Source organism: Schistocerca piceifrons, chromosome 5 (assembly GCF_021461385.2).
Source record: "Schistocerca piceifrons isolate TAMUIC-IGC-003096 chromosome 5, iqSchPice1.1, whole genome shotgun sequence".
NCBI lineage: Eukaryota > Metazoa > Arthropoda > Insecta > Orthoptera > Acrididae > Schistocerca > Schistocerca piceifrons.
Window position 1 is genome coordinate 628,112,496 of NC_060142.1, and position 20,488 is coordinate 628,132,983.

Consider the following 20,488-nt stretch of genomic DNA (forward strand, 5'->3'; position numbering starts at 1 on the left):
GTTAGGCTCCTAGGTGTTTGACAGTTATAGATTGGGGCAAGGTTTCTCACAGCAGTTAAATAAATATTCACTGCATGGCAGATCAATATGAATTATGAAACTTTGAGATGATTACATTCATAGGAGTGTGAGAAACTCTCAACCAATTCTCATGAAATTGTTTCTGCTGCCTGATATTAAAACAGGGCTAGGAAAAATTCGTCAGAAATTATGAACAAAGTGGTATTGTCAGTTTGATTTCTCTACACAGGGAACACTTCAGCCCCAATAACAGTGACATAAAATGAAATAAAAATTAATTTCACACAAAAATACCTTCAATCAGTTGTGTGTAATACAAAATAAGTCCCATGTCACTTATCTCTTTACTATACTTTACTTTTATTGGTTTTATGTAATTTTAAATATTGTGCCCAATAACTAATGTACATATTGTAAAGTTAGGGGAAGTTTACAAGGGACTTCTGCAACCATTGTAAAGTTATACGGATGTTAATGTCCTATTTCTGGTCACCAAATGTAAAAGGAGTATGTGGTTTGGGGATGGGGAGGGAAACTTCTGACACCAATGTTAATGTATAAAATGGCAAGGAAGGGGGAAGAAGGTTGTTAAATATGCCTTGTGGCGGTCAGGATTTGATAGTGGGCATCCAGGGCTGCTGTTAAATGACAAAACAGGAAATTAAGTACAATAAAGAGGATATATTTCAATATATGGAGTACAAAACGCGTGCCTAGGGTCGGAAGTTAGCAGGTTTAGGCCAGTCTAGGAGGTCGAACAATTAAATGAAATGGGTAACAGAAAGGGAAGCGGTTCATGTTGACTTACATTGGTGGCCGGCTCTGCCTTCCAAAAAGACATCTGTTCTGCTTGAGGTCTGGATTACAAGAGAGAGAAGCAAGTGTGTTCTCCAATGCAAAACCCTCCAGTGTCCACACATGTGATCAGTATCCCACGCATGCTATTGGCTAAAACCAATGGTGTGAATTCACTAGCAGTTTCAGCAGAGGGCTCAGGGTGTCTCCTGTCAGCAGTTTTAACTGGACAGAACCACCTCGGTTTTGAAAGGCAAGCAACGTGTGTCACGTAGACACGGAGTGAACTACTCTGGGAGAAAACTTGTAAAGATTCCACTGGGCCTATGAAATAAATTTTTTAAACTAATTCCCTAAAATATTCCTCGAATGGCTGCCATACTGTACATTCTTTCCCCTTCCAGAGAAGTGGTGGCAAACATTGTTTACAAAACGGTGTCAGCCACTCCCAGGAAAGACGGTTTGCCTTAGTAGGGGCCTTAAAGCTATGGGAAGGGTGTGTTACAATTGTTTTCATTTTTTCATTTTGGGAGGGGGGGATACTGACATGTAGTCAAGTTTATCAATTTTCATGAGTTATGAAAATAGTAAAATATTAACTGGTTCAAATTACAATACAATATCTCCAGTAATAGTTGAAATCATCACTGTCCACGTAATCAAGTCCTAAGACAAATGAAGTTAAAATGAGGGCATAATGATTCACAAAATGGGAATGAACTATCATGGTTTCTGTTATTTTGAGGGAAAAATCTGCTTTTATAACAAAATACTTAATTCTATGGTAATCAAAATATTTGGGTAAAAAGAAACATAATAAATTGACTTACTGCAGAACATTAACACCTAGTTTGGGTTACAACTGGGTTAAGTACATTTAAAGAAGAGTGATAAAAAATGTAAAATCTTAGTACATCCTCCATGTATTAGTTACAGGTAATAGTTATATAAAGTTCCATGGACTACAACATACTGGCAAAACACTGGAATTAAGGATGAAATCAGGGGACTGTCATATGGCATAAAATAAGCTTGTAAAACAGAGTTATAGGCATGGAGAACACACAGGCAAAACTCTAGAAAAGGTAATTAAAAAGTGTGTCCACAGTGACAAAACAACTAACAATATTCTCGCCCTACTCATAAAACTTCATATACAGAAAGGGAAAGAATGCAGTGAGTTTTTAATCAGTGCACAAAATACAAAAAGTTTGACATCTAGAATGTGATTCTGTGTGATACAAGTGCACGCACTGTTTGTAAGCAAACTTTGACTGACAGGAGAAGAGAACGTGGCTTGTGTGGCAGGGAAGTATGATGTCGACAAACTTTAATGGCCATTCTCTCTAGCATGGTGATGGAGGGGGTATTATCTGTGGCGGTACACACATCTTGCGGGAGGGGAAAGAGCAGAGAGGTAAGCGCGAGGGACGAGGAATGGCAAGAGGGGTGAAGGGGAAGTGGCAGTGGCACTATCACCATGTGGCACAGCTGGCGGCATGTACCAGTGGAATTTAGTGGTTTCATAAGTGATTTGCTGAATCAGAAGCTTTAGTACTGGATGTTGGGGCTTAGGAAGAAAAGGGATTTGGCCAATGGTAAAAATCATGTTGTATTTAACACGGGATTTGTTCTGGGTAAAATCGTGGACAGCCGTCCACGATCGCAACACCAGGGTAGCCTGACATATTGGCCATTTATGCCGAGTGGCATACTCGCGGTGAACCAAAAGGGTACTCATGTTAAAGGATAAGGAATTGGGTATTTCTGGGGACAAGTTCAGGTAGACGAGAGAGTCAGAGCAATGGTAGTAACTCAGTGCAATGCATGGGCGAGAAAGACATAGGGTGATTATGTCTCATGGTGGTTAACTACTATGAAATTCCCAAAATCTCTGAAATAACAAGGTGACCTACGGAAAAAAAAGGGGTGTGCGAACTACTGCGACATTGTACAATGAAACTTTATATTCATTTGGGTGGAAGTCTCTTGCCAGCTAAATTATCAACAAAATAACATGTTAGTGCACTTGGGCAATGACGTCACATTATGGGTGCTAAACATCAACAAATTAGTGCTTATTTCAGTGGGAGCTGCAATCTTGTAACATCATGGGTGTTTGTTTGAATAAACAAATGGGTGTCTCTCATTTCCTAAACACGCAGCAGGGCACTGTATCCAAGTGGTAGCAGTGTCAATTTCTGTTCTCCCTTGTAACATCCTCATTTCATCAATAAATTACTTCGTAAGAAGTAGGGTGAATAATAATGAAACTTGTGTTCATTTGGGTGAACTCTCTATCTTGCTTACCGCTCTACAGTGAGAGGGTAGCACACTTCTTCTCAACTTCAGGGGCACATTCAACTCTTCTCTATTGAGTATTTTATATAACTCGGGTGCTTCACTTAGCAATGATTTCCACCAAAATGCATATTGTAGCGGGCATGTCAAGCATTTACGGAAGGTGGTATGGTGGTAGTATACTTCAGATGAGGCTCAGAAGTGCAAAGCACCACCAAACTAAATGGTGGTCCATGGGAAAACACCTCATAACAGTGCACTTCATTATTATGGTGTGTTTCCGCATCGTGTCCCATCAGCCGGAGGTCGCTTGCTTCCAAACTTCACTCGGAATTAAAGCCTGGTCTACAGGCATGATAATGAAAAACTAACAATCATTTTTTAATCTTAGGCAGCTTGAAAGAAAACAGGGAGAGAAATGCTTCTAAAACAACAGTAGACTTAGCTCATCTGCAAAGCAGTGGAACAGTGGAATAGTAGTTACAAAAGTTAGATGAAAATCTGAAGTATCAGAATCTATTGAACAATAACAAGCAAATAGAACAGACACTGCAAGGAAGGTTTCCACATTCTAGATTTGACAACAAAACAAAACATTCAACGATGTAGGCTTGTAAAAAGTAACATTGTAGAAAAACTTTTGTAGGGTAAACATGATGCATTCTTTTGAAAGGTAAAACAAAATCATTGTCAATAAGGGAGATCTAAAAGTGCCATAAAATTGACAATCTGACAATCTTATCATCATATTACTTTATTACAGGCAAAAAATGAGATCGCCGTTGCTCAATTGCAGATGAATGACAGATGGTGCTTAGACAACCAAAAAAAGATCAGAAAATTACCGTGGATTAGAAGTTTTCAGTATTATTATAGAAATAGCATGCACACTTTCTTTAATAAACAAAATATATAAGTCATAATAACAAAAGTAATTTCAATTTTCTGAATCTGTTCTCTTTTTTAGGTTTTGGGATGTACAACTATCTATTATTTTTTATATCTGTGGTATGCTCCCTTGCAAACCAGTTCAGTTCTTCGTCAATGTCATACCTGCTACCAGCAGCTCAGTGTGACCTACAAATGCAGCCATCTGACAAAGGCTTACTCAACTCTATCATGTATGCAGGTGAGCAGTCAGTCACTGATTTATGTAAATAGACTGAAATTTAAATTATTTCTTACAGTTATTATAATGACATGGTTTTGTGACTACAGAGCAAACTGAGAGTAACTGATTTTAAAGTAAAAAATCACTGAACAGCCAGGGCATGTAAATCATCATAAATATTAAGAATTTATCAAAAACAAAAATGTATATTACTTGTAGATTCTGAAAGAAATTTGTATTTTTTTAAAGTAATTATGCTTAATTTTGATTAGCTAATCATGAAGCTATTTACTGAGCAAATATGAGATACACAAAATAAATATTAATCAATGAATATGTCAATATGTGTATTTTGCATCTGAATGTTAGAGTTGCATTTAAATAAACTGTAGAAACCACATATGTTACATTAGCTGCAGGAATCAAAAGCATCTGCATTATCACTTCTTTCATTCCATCGAAATAACTGATTTTTGGCTTAGTTCACAGTGACATTTCTCATTCAATGACTTTGAAAGTAAAATTTTTCAAATCATCTGCATGAGGTTTTGGTCTTACTTAAAATCAGCAAGCAGTTTGAAATTCTCTATTCATTCACTCAATGACCATACTGGCACAGAAACTGAAGATGACAGAGAGAAAACCAAAATATTGAATTTGGTCTTCTGAAATTGTTTCACTGCAGAAGATCATAATAGAGTCCCTCTTTCCAATTACAGCATGAATGTCAAAATGACAGATATTGAGTTAGTCAGCAACAGAATAGAAAAGTAACTGCAGTCACTTAGTAGTGGAAAGGACCAGCTGATAGACCTATAAGATTCTACAAAGATTATGCAGAAGAACTTGCTCCCCTTCTAGCACCAGTTTATCATAGATCACTGAAGAAATGAAGGGTACCTAGTACTGAAAAAAAGTGCAGGCCATCTCATTTTCAAGAAGACCTGTAGCACACATGCAGACAATTATAGACCTATGTCGTTGAAGGATTATGGAATATGTTTTATGTTCAAGAATTACGAATTTTTGGAGAACAAAAATCTCCTCTATAAAAATCAACATGGATTCTGTAGACAGAGATCTTGCAAAATGCAACTCGCTCCGTGCCTCCATGAGATCTGTATTGCTGCAGACTATGATGCTCAGGTCAAGCCTATGTTCCTGGACTTCAAGAAGGAGTAGGACAGCATCCCACACTGCTGTTTAGGGAAAAAAATATGAGTTTACTAACTAGAAGACCTGGTTTGTGACTGGATTCAAGACTTCCTTACAGATAGAACTCAACAAGTCACTCTTAATAGAACAAAATCAACAGGTTTAAAGGTAATTTCTGGAACATTCCAAGGAAGTGCGATAGGACCATTATTGTTTACAAAGCATATAAATGATATAGCAGAAAGCATTAGCAGCTCTATAAGACGTTTTTGAAAATCATATAGTTGTCTACAAGAAAGTAAAAATGTCACAAGACAGTACTGATTTGCACAATGAACTGCAGAGGACTCATGAATGGTGCAGACTCTGGCAGTTGACCCTGAGCATAAATAAATAAAACATATTGTACATACATAGGAAAAGAAATCCATTCTTTACAACTACACTATTGATGACAAATTGCTGGAAACAACATCTTACCATTAAATATCTAGGAGTAACTATCCAGTGTAACCTTACATGGCTTGACCACATAAAACAATTAGTACTAGGAAAAGCAGATACCACACTGAGATTCATAGAAGGAATCTTAAGGAAATGTAATTCATTCATGAAGGAACTGGCTTCAAGGCACTTTGTTTACTGAATCTTGAGTATTGTTTATCATTCTGGGATCCTTACCAGGTAGCACTGATAGAAAAGATAGAGAAGATCCATTGAAAAGCAGTGCGTTTCATCATGGGATCGTTTAATTGGTGCAAGTGTGTTACAGAGATGCTCAACAAACTCCAGTGGCAGATGCTACAAGAAAAGCATTGTACATCATTGAGAAGTTTTACTACTTACATTTTGAGAGAGCACTTTTAGGGAACAGTTGGACAATATATTACTTCCTCCCACACATATCTTGTGAAATGTTAATGACAAGAAAATTCAAGAAATTATAGCTAATACAGGGACTCATGAACAATCATTCTTCCCACACACCTTTCAAAAGTGGAACAGTAGAGGGGATCAGTCGGTAATACCAGAAGTATTCTCCTCAACACACTGTTAGGCAGTTTGTGGAGTATGATGTACAAGTATATGTAGAAGAGAGAGCATTTCAAAACACCACAATATGAGACGTACTATTTCAAACATATCTAATAAGACTATATTTGAGGACAGAAGAGAGAGCACATTAACTTTGAGGAACTGGAAGACAAAGGCAATTGCGAAAAATTAGAGAATGCATATTGTTATATCATGATACAAGGACAGGAAAAGAAATGCACTGAAGGAAGATGGGATCATTTTAAAAACGAGACCAAAAAGGTAGCTAAGGAAATGCTTGGAGTCAAGGAGAGGAAAAAAGTAAAGAAAGAATGGGTAACACCAGATATGATAACCAAGATGGGTGACTGCAGGATATGGAAAACTGCAAACACAGAAGAAGGGAAGCACAACTACAGGAGGTTATATAATGAATTAAGAAGGGAGAAAGAAAAAGCAAAGGAGAAATGACTGACAGAAAAGTGTGACAAGACAGAGAAATTAGAGAAAGAAGGAAAATATGATTTGATGTACAAACAAGCAAATGTATTTGACATTCAGGGAAAAGAGAAACAACAATGGACTAAAGAAAGTAGAGGCAGGAGATGGTAAAATGGTGAGTGAACCCCAAGAAATAATGAGAAGATGCGAAGAATATATAGAATGGCTATATGCTGCAGACAGCCAACCAAGTGAAGAAGAGCTTGGGATAGAAGAAGAAGATAAAGTTGCAGATGATGACAAAGGAAATACAATACTAACTAGTGAGATTGAAACATCTATGAAGGAGATGAAAAATGGAGCGAAGGGAATTGATGAGATTCCTGTGGAATTGTTAAAGTCATTGGAGAAAGAAGGGAAAAGGGAGTTGATTGAATTGTGTAATCAAATATTCATGACAGGAAGATGGCCAAAGGTTTTATAACAAGTATCTTAATACCTATAGAAAAGAAAAAGGACAGCAAAAAGTGTGAGGAACATAGAACAGTGAGCCTTATATCACATGCAGCCGAGGTCTTGCTGAGGATGCTCAGAAGAAGGCTATATGGAAAGTTGAATTGCGTAATAGGCGATGAACAATTTGGTTTCAGGCAAGGAGTGGGAACTAGAGACACCAATGGGCTACTGAGAATGATAATAGAGAGGTACATGGAGAAGAAAAGGAAGGTGTATGTTGTGTTCATTGATCTTGAGAAGGCTTTTGGCTGTGTCAGGTGGGACAAATTGATGGAAATCCTAAGGAAACATGAAGTTGACTGGAGGGATAGGTGGCTAATCAGAAATTTATATTTGAACCAGAGAGCAAGAGTAAGAATAGGAGGTGTGATGAGTGAAGAAATTGAACTGGGAAGAGATGTAAGACAAGGCGGTTGTTTATCACCAACACTGTTCAATATGTATCTGGAGGAAATTATTAATGAAAGTTTTGATGGAAGGAGAGGAGTTTGTGTAGGGGATTGGAGAGTGGAGTGTATAAGATTTGCAGACGACATGGTTGTGAAGACAGAGAGTGCAAGAGAGGTGGAACAAATGTTAGATGATCGAAACACAAAATTAGAAGAATATGGAATGAAGATTAACAAGAAGAAAACAAAAAGCATGGTAATTGGAGAAAAGGGGAGAAAAAGCCATATGAAAATAGGGGGAGAGGAAATAGAGCAAGTGAATAACTTCAATTACTTGGGAAGTGTAATAATGGATGATATGTATTGCTCAACAGAAATTAAGGAAAAGAATTGCAATGGCAAAAGAAGGATTCAAGAGGAAACAGAAATTACTTTGCAGACCACTAAAAAAAAAAGATCTGAGGAAAAGGCTTTCCAAGTGTTACATCTGGAGTGTTGCACTGTATGATGCAGAGACCTGGGCATTGAGGAAGGAAGATGAAAGAAGATTGGAGGCACTAGAGATGTGGATATGGAGAAGAATGGAAAAATTGAAATGGGGAGACCGAGTACGGAATGAAGACGTATTAAGAAGGACATTGAGGAAGGAAGATGAATGAAGATTGGAGGCACTAGATATGTGGATATGGAGAAGAATGGAAAAATTGAAATGGGGAGACTGAGTAAGGAATAAAGAAATATTAAGAAGAGTTGGAGAAGAAAGAAACATTCTGAAAGTCATTATAAAGATAAAACAGAACTGGATTGGACATTGTTTCAGGAGGGACTGTTCATTGAAGGAAGGAATAGAAGGAATGGTGGAGGGAAAAAGAGGAAGAGGAAAAAGAAGATATCAAATGCTGGGCAATATCCAAGGAGACAAATATTCAGAAATGAAAAGACTGGCTACGGACAGACAAAGGTGGAAAAGGCTTAACCCATGACAAGACCTGCCGTGACGCAGAATACCTACTACTACTACTACTACTACTACTAAGGAAACTGTATGCCAGTAAGTTTCTGCTTAATAAAATAATTGCCCATTGAGTTGATCACAGGGTTACTTTCTCTAGATTTGCAATTGTTATGACTGTGAGACAAGATCATAACATTAGTAGACTAATCATCTGCATAAATACAGTTCATTTATTGTTGATAGGGAGTTACTGTGACTGAAATCGGTCAACATTGGGAACAACTTGAGAACCCACAGAAATTGGTCAACCAGACGAGGCCATCAACAGTACACACCAATAGTAAACAGGAGGACAGTACAACAGAACAATAAACAACAGAGATGGCATGGCAGAATAACAAGTTTGACGAGCAGTCTGAGAGTGAAAACCCCAAGTGTAGTGAATCCTGTGACCATGATGACAATGTGTCATGACAAAGAAACAAGAGCACAGTGACTGAGCACTGAGCCACTGTAAAACTAGCTTTAAAGGGTACCCGAAAGTGCTGACAGGCTGACGAGATAGGCACAGCACCGTGACCACCATGCTGCTGCAGTGAACACCAGCAGCTGCTGGTGTAGCAGTTTTGGAAGCACCCTGGATGATGCTCAGGAAGGTGGACTTGTGGCACGAATGGTGTCACAGCTCTGAAGCCCAGCAGCTGGTGGGAAGAACCTGGGGCATCTGACAGTGCACTGAGGTATGGCCACACCCATGGAGGAGCTCTGCCAGGCTATGGTCATGGACAGGGGCAGTCCTGTATATGCTCGGGAACATTGTGAATGCAGCTGTTTTGGTGGTGGTAGCTGCCACTTATTTTAACATTCATTGTTTAAACATTTGCACCATATGCTATACTTCACCAGAGGAGGGTGAGTGAAATGCTGTATTAAACAGACGTTTGACATTGTTTGAGGTGAAAATTGTTCAAAGGCTGTCACCATGAATTAGGGCCCATTGTACAACATGACAAATAGGGGAAGCCCTTCGACGGCTAGAATCTGAACGAGATTGTATCAGTTGTGACGGGTGCCATGCTAGCTGTAATGTGGGTTGCAAGAGTAAGCATCATGACAATGGGGCACATAGAGCCCAGAAAGGGGTGATCACAGTCCAGATGAATGCAGTACCAGAGGCAATGGAGGACTGCACGAAGGGTGAAGGACTGGGGCAGAGCAACCTGGTGCCTGGTACAATTGGAACAGCTGGCACCATGGCCTCCATGTCCTCACTAAGCCCTGTAACCTCATGAGGGATTTCATCTGTGATACACACAATGTCTGTAGTGGAAAAGTTGCAAAACTTGAGGGTGCAGGATAGTCAGGATGACAGCTCAGTCAGTATCTGCCTCCAGGTCAAGCAGGAGAATATCGGTGATAACTGACAAATGGTGGGAGAGCAATCCCAGGCGCAGAGCTCTGGATTGTCGTTCTTTGAAAATATGTGAGCCACCCATGTAGCACATAGTGTACAATGCACCATAAGACAGGCTCACAGCAAGTGTCTGTAGTGATATGAGCATCAGTAATGGGAAAGTGTCCGAGATGCATTGCCATTCCACTTTCATGACTACGTGAAAACTTGAGATTTCTTGTTGGTCAAAGGTTGTGTCTGGTTCTGTGGGTGGCCAAGAGAGAGCATCCACATTTTCATGGGGATATCAACTTGTATTTAATGATATGCTTGTAGGAGCTGAGGTTAAGTACACAGTGCTGTGGCCATTGTGTTGTATCCTCTGGAAGTCGAGATCGTGGCTCCAAAACTTCTACCATCGTTTTCAATCTGTAGTGAGTGTAAACTTGGTCCCAAATAAGTAAACATGGAACTTATTTATTGCAAAGGCAGTCACCAAATCTTCTTTTTCTATCTCTGAGTAATTTTTTAAACAGGTATCAGCAACTTTGATGCATATGCAACTGGTTTATCAGGACTGCCACTGTCTCTCTTTGCCAGCATGGCACCAATTGCCATAGGGAGAGGCATCTATGGTGAAAACCAGAGGACATGAGGGGGAGAAGGCCATAAGGCAGGGCATGGAGTGCAGCAGATGCTACAGCTGTGTGAAAACACGCTCGCAGGCAGTCGTCCTCCTGTAATGAATCGTTTTCTTGTCCTCTTGTGGAACAACATTTAAATAATAATTCACCTTTCCCAAGAAAGCCTGTAGCCCCTTTAAGTTTTGGGGGTTGGGTAGAGAGTCAATAGCTGCTACACTGTGGTCAGGGAACTGGATCCCTTATTTGTTGAGCAAGTCTGGTGCACTCCATGTGCTCCAGAAAAAAACTGGCATTGGTGTAAAAAGCACTTGAACCATGGGTCCTAAAACATAGTAAATAAGATGCAAAGGTTGCATTCATGGTCCTGACATGTGGTGCCCATGACAATTAAGTCTTTGAGATATATTGTGCAAGCAGGAATTAACATGGTTAACTGTTTCAGGTACATCCGGAAGATTGATGGAGGGAAAGAGATCCCAAAGAGCAAGTGCTTATAACTGTATAAGCCAAAGCAGATGGTAATAATGATGATGTGTTGTAACCTCTCACTCAGTGGCATCTGTAAACATGCACCGGCAAGGTCAATCTTAGAAAAATATTCACTTCTGAGGAGCTACTTGAGGAGGTCCTCTGGATATTGTTTGGGCTAAGTTTCCATTTATACCATGGCACTGGTTTTAAGAGATTCAGTCACACCAGTTTCGTGGAGGCAATTGAGTTTCTGCTTAACAGCAGACGAGTCATGCCCGGTAGAAACGGGGCACTGTGTCTGGACGTAAGGAGGTATAAGCCTGGAAATCTGTGGCACCAGGTTGGAATATAGGCACGAAGGTGGCACAAAGTTAATTGAGTTCCTGCAATCATGTCAGATGCTATCTGAACCTCATCAGAGATGGAAAATACAAACAGTGAGAAGGAATCTAGATGGTCTACGTTAGTCAGATGTATGACTATTAAGAATAAACAGCATTAGCAACTGTGCGAATATTTTGTAGGCAGTTGTAACTGTAAATTTATCCCAGAGAAGAATCTAACTGTCACTATATACAACCAATGTACGGCAGGGTGAGAAAAATGTAGGATAATGAGCATACATTTGGAGGTTGGCCAAGGAAATAATAGCTCTTTGTGTCCACCTGGAAATGGATGTCCCTGCCACAATTGTGAGGGTGTTTAAATACTGTAACAGTGGAAGGATCATCCTGGTGAATAATCACGTGATGCTCGTGCACTGTCCCTTGATGCAGATGGGTAATGCAGTCCAGTGGTCCCTACAGTTTACAACAGACGGTTTGGAGATGTCCACCTTTGCCACAATGAGTGTCGTTCTCCCAGCAATTCATACAATCTGCTTGTGGTTATGACATGAAGCAGTCTGGACATGATGGAAGACACAATGCCCACATTGATGGAGTGTGACTGGCTGTTGAGAGGCCAATGGCACATCAGAAATTGATGAATCACAATGCCACTATCTGGAACACTGGTTACAACAGTCCCACTATCATGTTGTGTCTGAAGTGCTACTACTTGTGGCCAAGCCATGAGGAGTTTATTTGGTACCTGCACAATTTCAAAAGAATGCTCAGTTTTCAAAATACCATCCAAGGTAAGATTCTTCACCTTGAGAGTGACAGTGTGTACTTCCAATTGGACCACAATGTCTCAAATCAAGGAGTCAGCATATGATGGTTTGGAAGCTTGGTTCACACAAGTGAAATTGCAATGGCAGCTAAGACGTTGCAAGTCAGTCACCCACAAGTGATAGGACTGACCAGGTTGCTTGTGGTACTGATGGAACTCGAGGTCGGACTCTACCACGTGGAACTGCTCTGAATAATAATTCAAAAGCAACAAGCACATCTCCTTGAAAGTGAGTGCAGCTGGATATGGGAGGGGAGCCAACTTCTTCAGTAAGAAAAATATCACCAGAAAGGAAGAGTGACTGCTGATTAGCATTATCAGAGACACAAAAGGCAGTAAAGTGCTGTTTCAGCTGCTGCCAATACATGTCCCAGTCCTCTTTGCTATTGTTAAAAGACACAAATGTCAGTGAGTGGCTCTCCACCTGGGAAGTGACCACTGCCTGTATGGGTTGGGTATTCTAAATCTCCAGTTGATTCTTCAAAGGGTGAATTTCCTGATGGATCAATTCAGTTTATTGTTGCTGTTGTTGCAACTGCTGTTGCAGTTGCTGCTCCAACAGTAGCTGTTGCTGTGGCATCCCTGTGACTTACACAAGCTTTCCAACTGTGGGATTCTGCTAGCCTTTTACCTTGTTGCCAGTTATTGTGACCGGAATCTGACGAGGCTGTGAATGACTCGAGAACTTGCAGAAACTAGCCAACCAGTTGAGGCCACCAACAGCAGGCTGCCAAGAGTAAACAGGAAGACAATGCAATAGGAAGTTAGACGATACAGACAGGATGACAGACTAATGAGCCTAATGAACAATCCAAGAGAGAGAACCTATGACGTAGCGAATCTTGTGACCAAGAAAATGAAGAGTAGTGACAACAGTACAAGAGCATAGCAGAATTATGGCTGAAGACTGAGCTGCTGTGCCACTAGCTTTGAGGGTGGCCGGGAGTGCTGACAGGCTGGCAAAACAGGTGTGACTCTGCAGCCAGCACTGCAGCAGCGATACCAGCACCTGCAGAAATAACAGTGCTGTGTACTGGCTGTCATGGCTTCCAGCAGGCTTTCAAACTTGCTGGGCTGGCATATCAGAGTAGTGATTGTGGCAGCAGGGTACATTATGTGGCAGTGAACTTGCAAGTCAGCATCATTGGTCAGCATGAGCAAAGTTCTTAAGTAGACTTTGTAAGGACCCGGCAGCTTATTACACCAATGTGAATAATATTATGTAAACTTGTCATCAGTGCTGATGACTGAAGTCTCAGATGTGAAAGCAGAGGTATTCAACATGAAGTCAGTCCAATGCAAAAGTAGCAGTGGGGGCTAGAAGTGTTGTTCTCTCTCCTGTTGAAATTTTAGCAGACCTTATAGTTGTGTGTCATGTGTTTTATTGAACAGCCTTGTAGTCTCACTGATAAAATTGTTTGCCAGAAAATCTGTCATGTTAAGGTACACCCTCCATTCCACACTAATCTACAAGGCATTCTGCTTGAAAAGCATATTAACAACAAAAAACCAATTGTGCCAAGATCACCGCACATTTACATTGGCACAATTCCTCGGACCACATAAGCTTTCTTTCAGTTCTGTTAGCTCAGAATACCTATCCTGAGCCTCATATTGTATTCACTTACTTTCTCTATCAATGAAATCTCCATTCCTTCTGGAATACTGATGGCCATTAAGCCAGAATTAGGTCATCATTGTCTCATAGGATGCATCCTTTCACTTTTAAAACTCCCCAACCCATCACAGTCTTCTTCCTGAGGAAGGAACTGGTAGTTCTTACAGCTAAGAAAGTGTCATGCACTTTTTCATGCATCATTAAGCAGTACTAAAAATTTCATCTCCTGAAGATAAGTTGTAACTAGAAATTCAGTCCCTGTTTTTAGTTTTCACAAGTGAGTTTGCAAGACTGTCAAAGACTGTGACTGAGACTGGTCCGTGTAGCTGCTGCCACCATCTAATATTGTGGCAGCAGAGGGTGCTCATAGTCAGAGCCACTGAGGGTATGACTCAGTGGGCTTGCATCACTGGAACTGCTGGGACCCACACAAGTACTATCAGTGTCTGATGAGCCAGTGAGGGTGGTATTGATCTATGATACCACATTCTGGGATGTTATACCATGGTTGGAAGGATTTTCCATTAAAACTCAATATTTCACCTTCATCTGAGGAGGATGTTTTTGACAAAAAAATGGTAAAAAAAGGCCTAGAAGAGCAAATGGCCACTGTAGGAGAGGAGATATTGACAGATCAGCTGTTGCAGAACTTGTTTTGCACATTCATTTTGATAAGACACAAGTACTGGCAACCACAAGTGGATACTGTGAAAAGCTATACAGATGGGCCATAGAGATTGTTAAACACACCAGGAATTTCATTAGGAAGGAGGAGGGATTGAAACTGAATGACATATGGATCTCAGTGCTGAAGAAGATGTGTACAAGTCTTCCACCATGGGGTGGTAGCGATAGCGGATGACAGCAAGCAACAATGGACAATTGCAACTGGGTATTCAAAGCATATGACATAGCATCACTGCATCAGAGTACACAAAACAGAATTTCACTGCAGTCAGTAGTTATTCAGTGTGAATCAGACATTCAGAAATGCTACAATTCCCCTTGAAAATGGGTATGAAACATTGTGTTTTAATGGAAAATCCACCCAACTTCAACATAATAGGCCAATATATTTTATTAATTCTGAATGGATGGTTAATGGAGGTCTATGCATACTGAATAGATACCCATCTATGTGAGTTGCTTAAAGACTTCTTAAGTAACAGAGTCCAGCACATTGTCCTGGATGGCAAGTATTCATCAGAGATAAGGGAATTATCAGCATTGCCCCAGGGATGTGTGACAGCATGACCAGCAACCTGTGACTGTTTGCTGATGATAGTGTTGCGTGCGGAAAAGTGTCACCATTGAGTGTTGTAGGGGGATACACATTGAAGAGCCAAAGAAACTGGTACACCTGCCTCGTATCATGTAGGTCCCCTGCGAGCACACAGAAGCACTGCAACACAATGTGGCATAGACTTGACTAATGTCTGAAGTAGCACTGGAGGGAACTGACACCATGAATCCTGCAGGGCTGTCCATAAATCTGTAAGAGTATGAGGGGGTGGAGATCTCTTCTGAAGTAAACATTGCAAGGCATCCCAGATACGCTCAATAATGTTCATGTCTGGGGAGTTTGGTGGCCAGAGGAAGTGTTTAAACTCAGAAGAGTGTTCCTGGAGCCACTCTGTAGCTATTCTGGGCATGTGAGGTGTCACATTGTCCTGCTGGAAGTCCTCGGAATGCAAATGGGCATGTATGGATGCAGGTGATCAGACAGGATTCTTATGTATGTGTCACCTGTCAGAGTTGTACCTAGATGTATCAGGGGTCCCATATCATTCCAACTGCATATACCCCACACCATTACAGAGCCTCCACAAGCATGAATAGTCCCCTGCTGACATCCAGGGTCCATGGATTCATGAGGTTGTCTCCATACCTGTACACATCCATCTGCTTGATACAAGACTCGTCCAACCAGGGAACATGTTTCCAGTCATCAACAGTCCAATATCGGTGTTGATGGGCCCAGGTGAGACACAAAGCTTTGTGTGGTGCGGTCATCAAGGGTACATGAGTGGGCCTTCAGCTCCGAAAGCCCACATCAATGATGTTTCGTTGAGTGGTTTGACATTGACACTTGTTGATGGTCCAGCATTGAAATCTGCAGTAGTTAGCCAAAGTGTTGCACTTCTGTTGCATTGAACAATTCTCTTCAGTCATCGTTGGTCAAGTACTTGCAGATTCAGACTCATGTAAACCTTGATAACTTGCCATTATAGCAGCAGTAACTCATCTAACAACTGCACCAGACACTTGTCTTATATAGGCGTTACCGACCGCAGTGCCATATTGTGCCTATTTACATATCTCCGTATTTGAATATGTATGTCTAAGCCAGGTTTTTTGGCGTTTCAGTATAGGATGGCTTAGACAGAATGTCTATTTGGTGTGATGGATGGTAGCTACTCCAGATGTAGAAAAATGTAAGTTAATGCAGATGAGTAGCAAAAACTGTCCCATGAAGTTGGAATGCAATATTAGTGTTGTGCTGCTCGACACAGCCACATTGACTAAAGATCTATACATAGTGTTGCACATGGATATGAAACAGACCCAGTACAAAATGTTGGTAGTAGAGCAGTCAAATGGTCAACAGCAGTTTATTGGAAGAATTTTAGGAAAGTGTAGCTTCTCTACACAAGAGACCACTTATAAAACAATACCATTACCCATTCTTAAGTACTGCTTGAGCATTTGGGCTTCTCACCATATCAGAGTAAAGGAAGACATGAAAGTCATTAAAGGGGTCATCAGAAGAAAGTGCTGACCCTTGTCTTTGAATCTAACCAAACATATAATATGCAAGAACTCAAAATACACTGATGAGTCAAATCATTATGACAACCTGCTTAATAGCTTGTTTGCTCATTTTTGGAGTGAAAAACATCACTGATTCTGCTTATCAAGGAACCAACAGTTGATTTTTAGGTTTCTGGAGGTAAGTAGCATTAGATGCCTATGCACAAGTCATGTAAATTGTGCAAATAACAGGCCACTGATTTGCGTACATGGTAATGGCACCCAATAGTGACCCACATGGGTTGCATAGGATTGGCAAATTTGGTCACCAAGACATCAACATGAGGTCACTATAACACTCCTCAGACCACTGTAGAACAATTCTGGCTCTGAGACATGCACAATTATGGTGCTGAAAGATGACATCGCCATTTGTGGAGGCCTTAGACTTAGTGTAACAGTAATGTGATTCAGCCCAAGAGCTGACACATTTACATTGATAGATGGTCGAATCCTGGTGGCCCTGTGCCCAATACCATTGTAACTGATGGTACCATTGGGTCAACATGTGAACATGAATGGGTGATCTGCTGCAGAGCTCCATTTTCAACAATGTACAATGAACATGTGAAGGAGCTAGTTGGGATACTTTTACTTCACCTCTTGTTTTGTCATCTGCCTCCTTGGAATCCATATTTTCACTTCTAACTAATTACAATTAACATACGTGAGTATAATCTGCATTTTCATAAAAGGGAAAGCTTGGCCCTCAGTTTTAAAGAATATAACACCAAATCTAATTTTGTGCTTAGTTTTATGCAGTAATTGATTTCCTAATTTAATTTGACTATTCCTATTTAGTATCTTTTGTTATGGGTTGAAATCAGTAATTGTTTTGTAACTTAAATTCTATTGTTGGCTCATAAACAAATATAAATTCTGTACTAATTTCAAACATTTGGAGTAACAACTAATAGTATTCTTAAAGGATCTATTAGGCTCTATTCGAAAACATGTTAGCATAGCCAGCTCTTAATTAATTCCAAAGTAATTAACAGTTTTGCCCAAAGTATTGTTTTGCATACTTATATTTGTTAATTTCATGATTTTGACAAATAATTCGACTTAACACTTGAAGGAGAATAAACTGTTAAAAATAACCAATTTTTCGATAGATTCAGTTAATTTAATGAGTTAAGTTATAATTGTAATTTCTGTAAATTTAACTTTGAACAATGTGTAGTTTCAGTACCTATTATTGTGAGGATATATAAGGGTCTGGTTTTTGGTCCCGAGACAGTTTGTCCATGGCCGAGTTTCAGACGAGGAACCTGTGTTGGTTTGAACGACAACAACCCATCAACTTAACAGTGAAATAAATGTTACACCAATAGCCCGTGTGTTAAAACAATGACAGTGTCTTCTCCATACATACTTTTCTATTATTCAAGAACTGTGAACTTTGTGGTTAGGTTTTTACTGCTCGTAGATGTTCAACAGGAAACTATTGTAGCAGTATGTGGATGTTTGCCTGTTAATGAGGCTTATCGAAAGTTAAACAATTGTGCACTGGGCATAAAACTGTGTATTATTGGGGGGGGGGGGGGGGTTGTGAATAGTGAAAGTAAAGTATTTTGCAACACAAATGTGCACCTGTTGGCTACATCATTTAAAGTGGACAGTACTGCACTCCCACACCCTATTTTTTCAGCTATTGTGTCGACACCAAGGACTACAAATGAAGAAATAAAGCAGGGAACATCATCACAAACAGTGTGCTCTGAAACACTTGAGCATGTACCAGCGTTGTGCTCTTTCAGCAGAGATGCCACAGATCACCATCTATCCTACCTTGCAGAGCAGAAAAGCCTCTGAACCCCAAGTTCTGTGAAGAATCGTGGACATCCAACCATTCAGTGCCTAGTGGTAGTTTCGCTGTCCTTCTACATCTTTCTGTAAATGCTCAAGACAGTAGCACATGAACATTGGACCAGCTTTGCCATTCCTGAGATACTTGCTTACAGTCTCTGTGTAATAATAATGTGTCCTTTGCTGGAGTCACTTTTCTTGATGGATTTCCCCACCTGCAGCCCATATCTTTGCTATGGTGATCCCCCATCTGTGTCTGCTCTGCTTACATACTTCTCTTGCTGCATCATGTGCCTGCAATACTACCACCAGCTGGCAACCAACATCATGGTGGGCAGAGGTCATAATGTTTTGGCTGATCAGTGTAATCTGTTGTGCATTAGCTCTGCTGACTCTTTCAGATCAGAGGTGTGCTGCTACATTTGTTACCAGTAGGCTTGAACAAAACATAAGTATTATGTAGAGTCTTCATAAACTCAAAGGGAATCCACTGAGGAAAGGTGATGTTCTTTTCTCAAAACATTATTCAGAAAATTTAGAGAACCAGCATTTGTGGCTGACTGCAGAATGATTCTATGGCTACCAATGTACATTTTGTATAAGCACTGCAGAGTGAAGATAAGAGAAATTAGGGCTGGTATGGAAGCATATGGGCAGTTGGTTCTCTCTAGCTCCATTTGTGACTGGAACAGGAAAGGGAATGGCTACTAGTGGTAGAAGGGACTCTCAGCCATGCATCTAATGGCAGCTTCTGGAATATGTGTGTAGATGTAGATGAAAAGACTCTGTAATAAGTAAATTTATACTCAGTATTAACAAATTTCTATTTTTATGAAATACTTTTCTTGCTGTTACCAGTCTGCATTTTTGTTTATCCTCTCTACTTTGACCATTGTTAGTTACGAGGGCTATCCACAAAGTACATTACATTTTGGAATTAAAAATAAATAAAGCATTAGAAATTTTTTTATTATATACAGATGAAAGCCACACTTAATGCTACTTTTCTACATAGTTGCCATGTTAATTAAGGCACTTATCGTAGCGATGGACGAGCTTGGAAATTCCTTCGTCGTAAAATTCGGCCACCTGCGCCTTCATCCACGTGGTTAATCATTAACCAGGTAGAAATATGATTTTTGTGGATTTCCTGGAAAGAGGCATTACAATAAACTCTGCACAACCTCAGAAGAGCAATACAAAACAAGCGCAGGGGAAAGTTGGGCTCAAAGATCTTGCTGATTCACGACAACGCCCGGGCCCACACGGCAAATGCCACTCGTGAAGTTCTCGAATCTTTTAAGTGGGAGTTGTTTCCTTATCTGCCGTACAGTCCCGACCTGGCACCGAGCGACTTCCACTTATTCCCACGAATGAAGAAGTGGTTGGCTATGCAGCATTTTGATGACGAAGCGCAGCTTCAAGAAGAGGTAACCACGTGGTTGAAGGTGCAGGCGGCCGAATTTTACGGCGAAGGAATTTCCAAGCTCGTCCATCACTATGATAAGTGCCTTAATTTAAATGGCAACTATGTAGGAAAGTAGTAATTAAGTGTGGCTTTAATCTGTATATAATAAAAAAAAATTCCAATGCTTTATTTATTTTTAATTCCAAAACGTAATGTACTTTGTGGATAGCCCTCGTATTTTGCTGAGCAAATAGTAAAACATGTCAATTTCTTTTAGTGTCTCATTTGCTAATCTAATTCTTTCAGGATCACCTGATTTTATTTTACTACATTCCACTATCCTTGTTTTATGTTTGTTGACAATCTTCTTATAACCTCTTGTCATCTCTGATAGAATCTTGCTGTCGTCAGCATACCTCAGAGATTTGGTTTCTCCTCCCTG

General features: G+C 40.2%; 1 protein-coding gene across 1 annotated transcript in view; it reads left to right on the forward strand.

Annotated features, from left to right (window-relative positions):
* The window catches only part of LOC124799171 (synaptic vesicle glycoprotein 2B-like), a 239,455-nt gene that overhangs the window by 99,370 nt on the left and 119,597 nt on the right, over positions 1-20,488 (forward strand). The window contains exon 3 of the mRNA XM_047262709.1: positions 4,085-4,246. Within this exon, the coding sequence (XP_047118665.1) occupies positions 4,085-4,246 (162 nt within the window). The remainder of the gene's footprint in view (positions 1-4,084; positions 4,247-20,488) is intronic.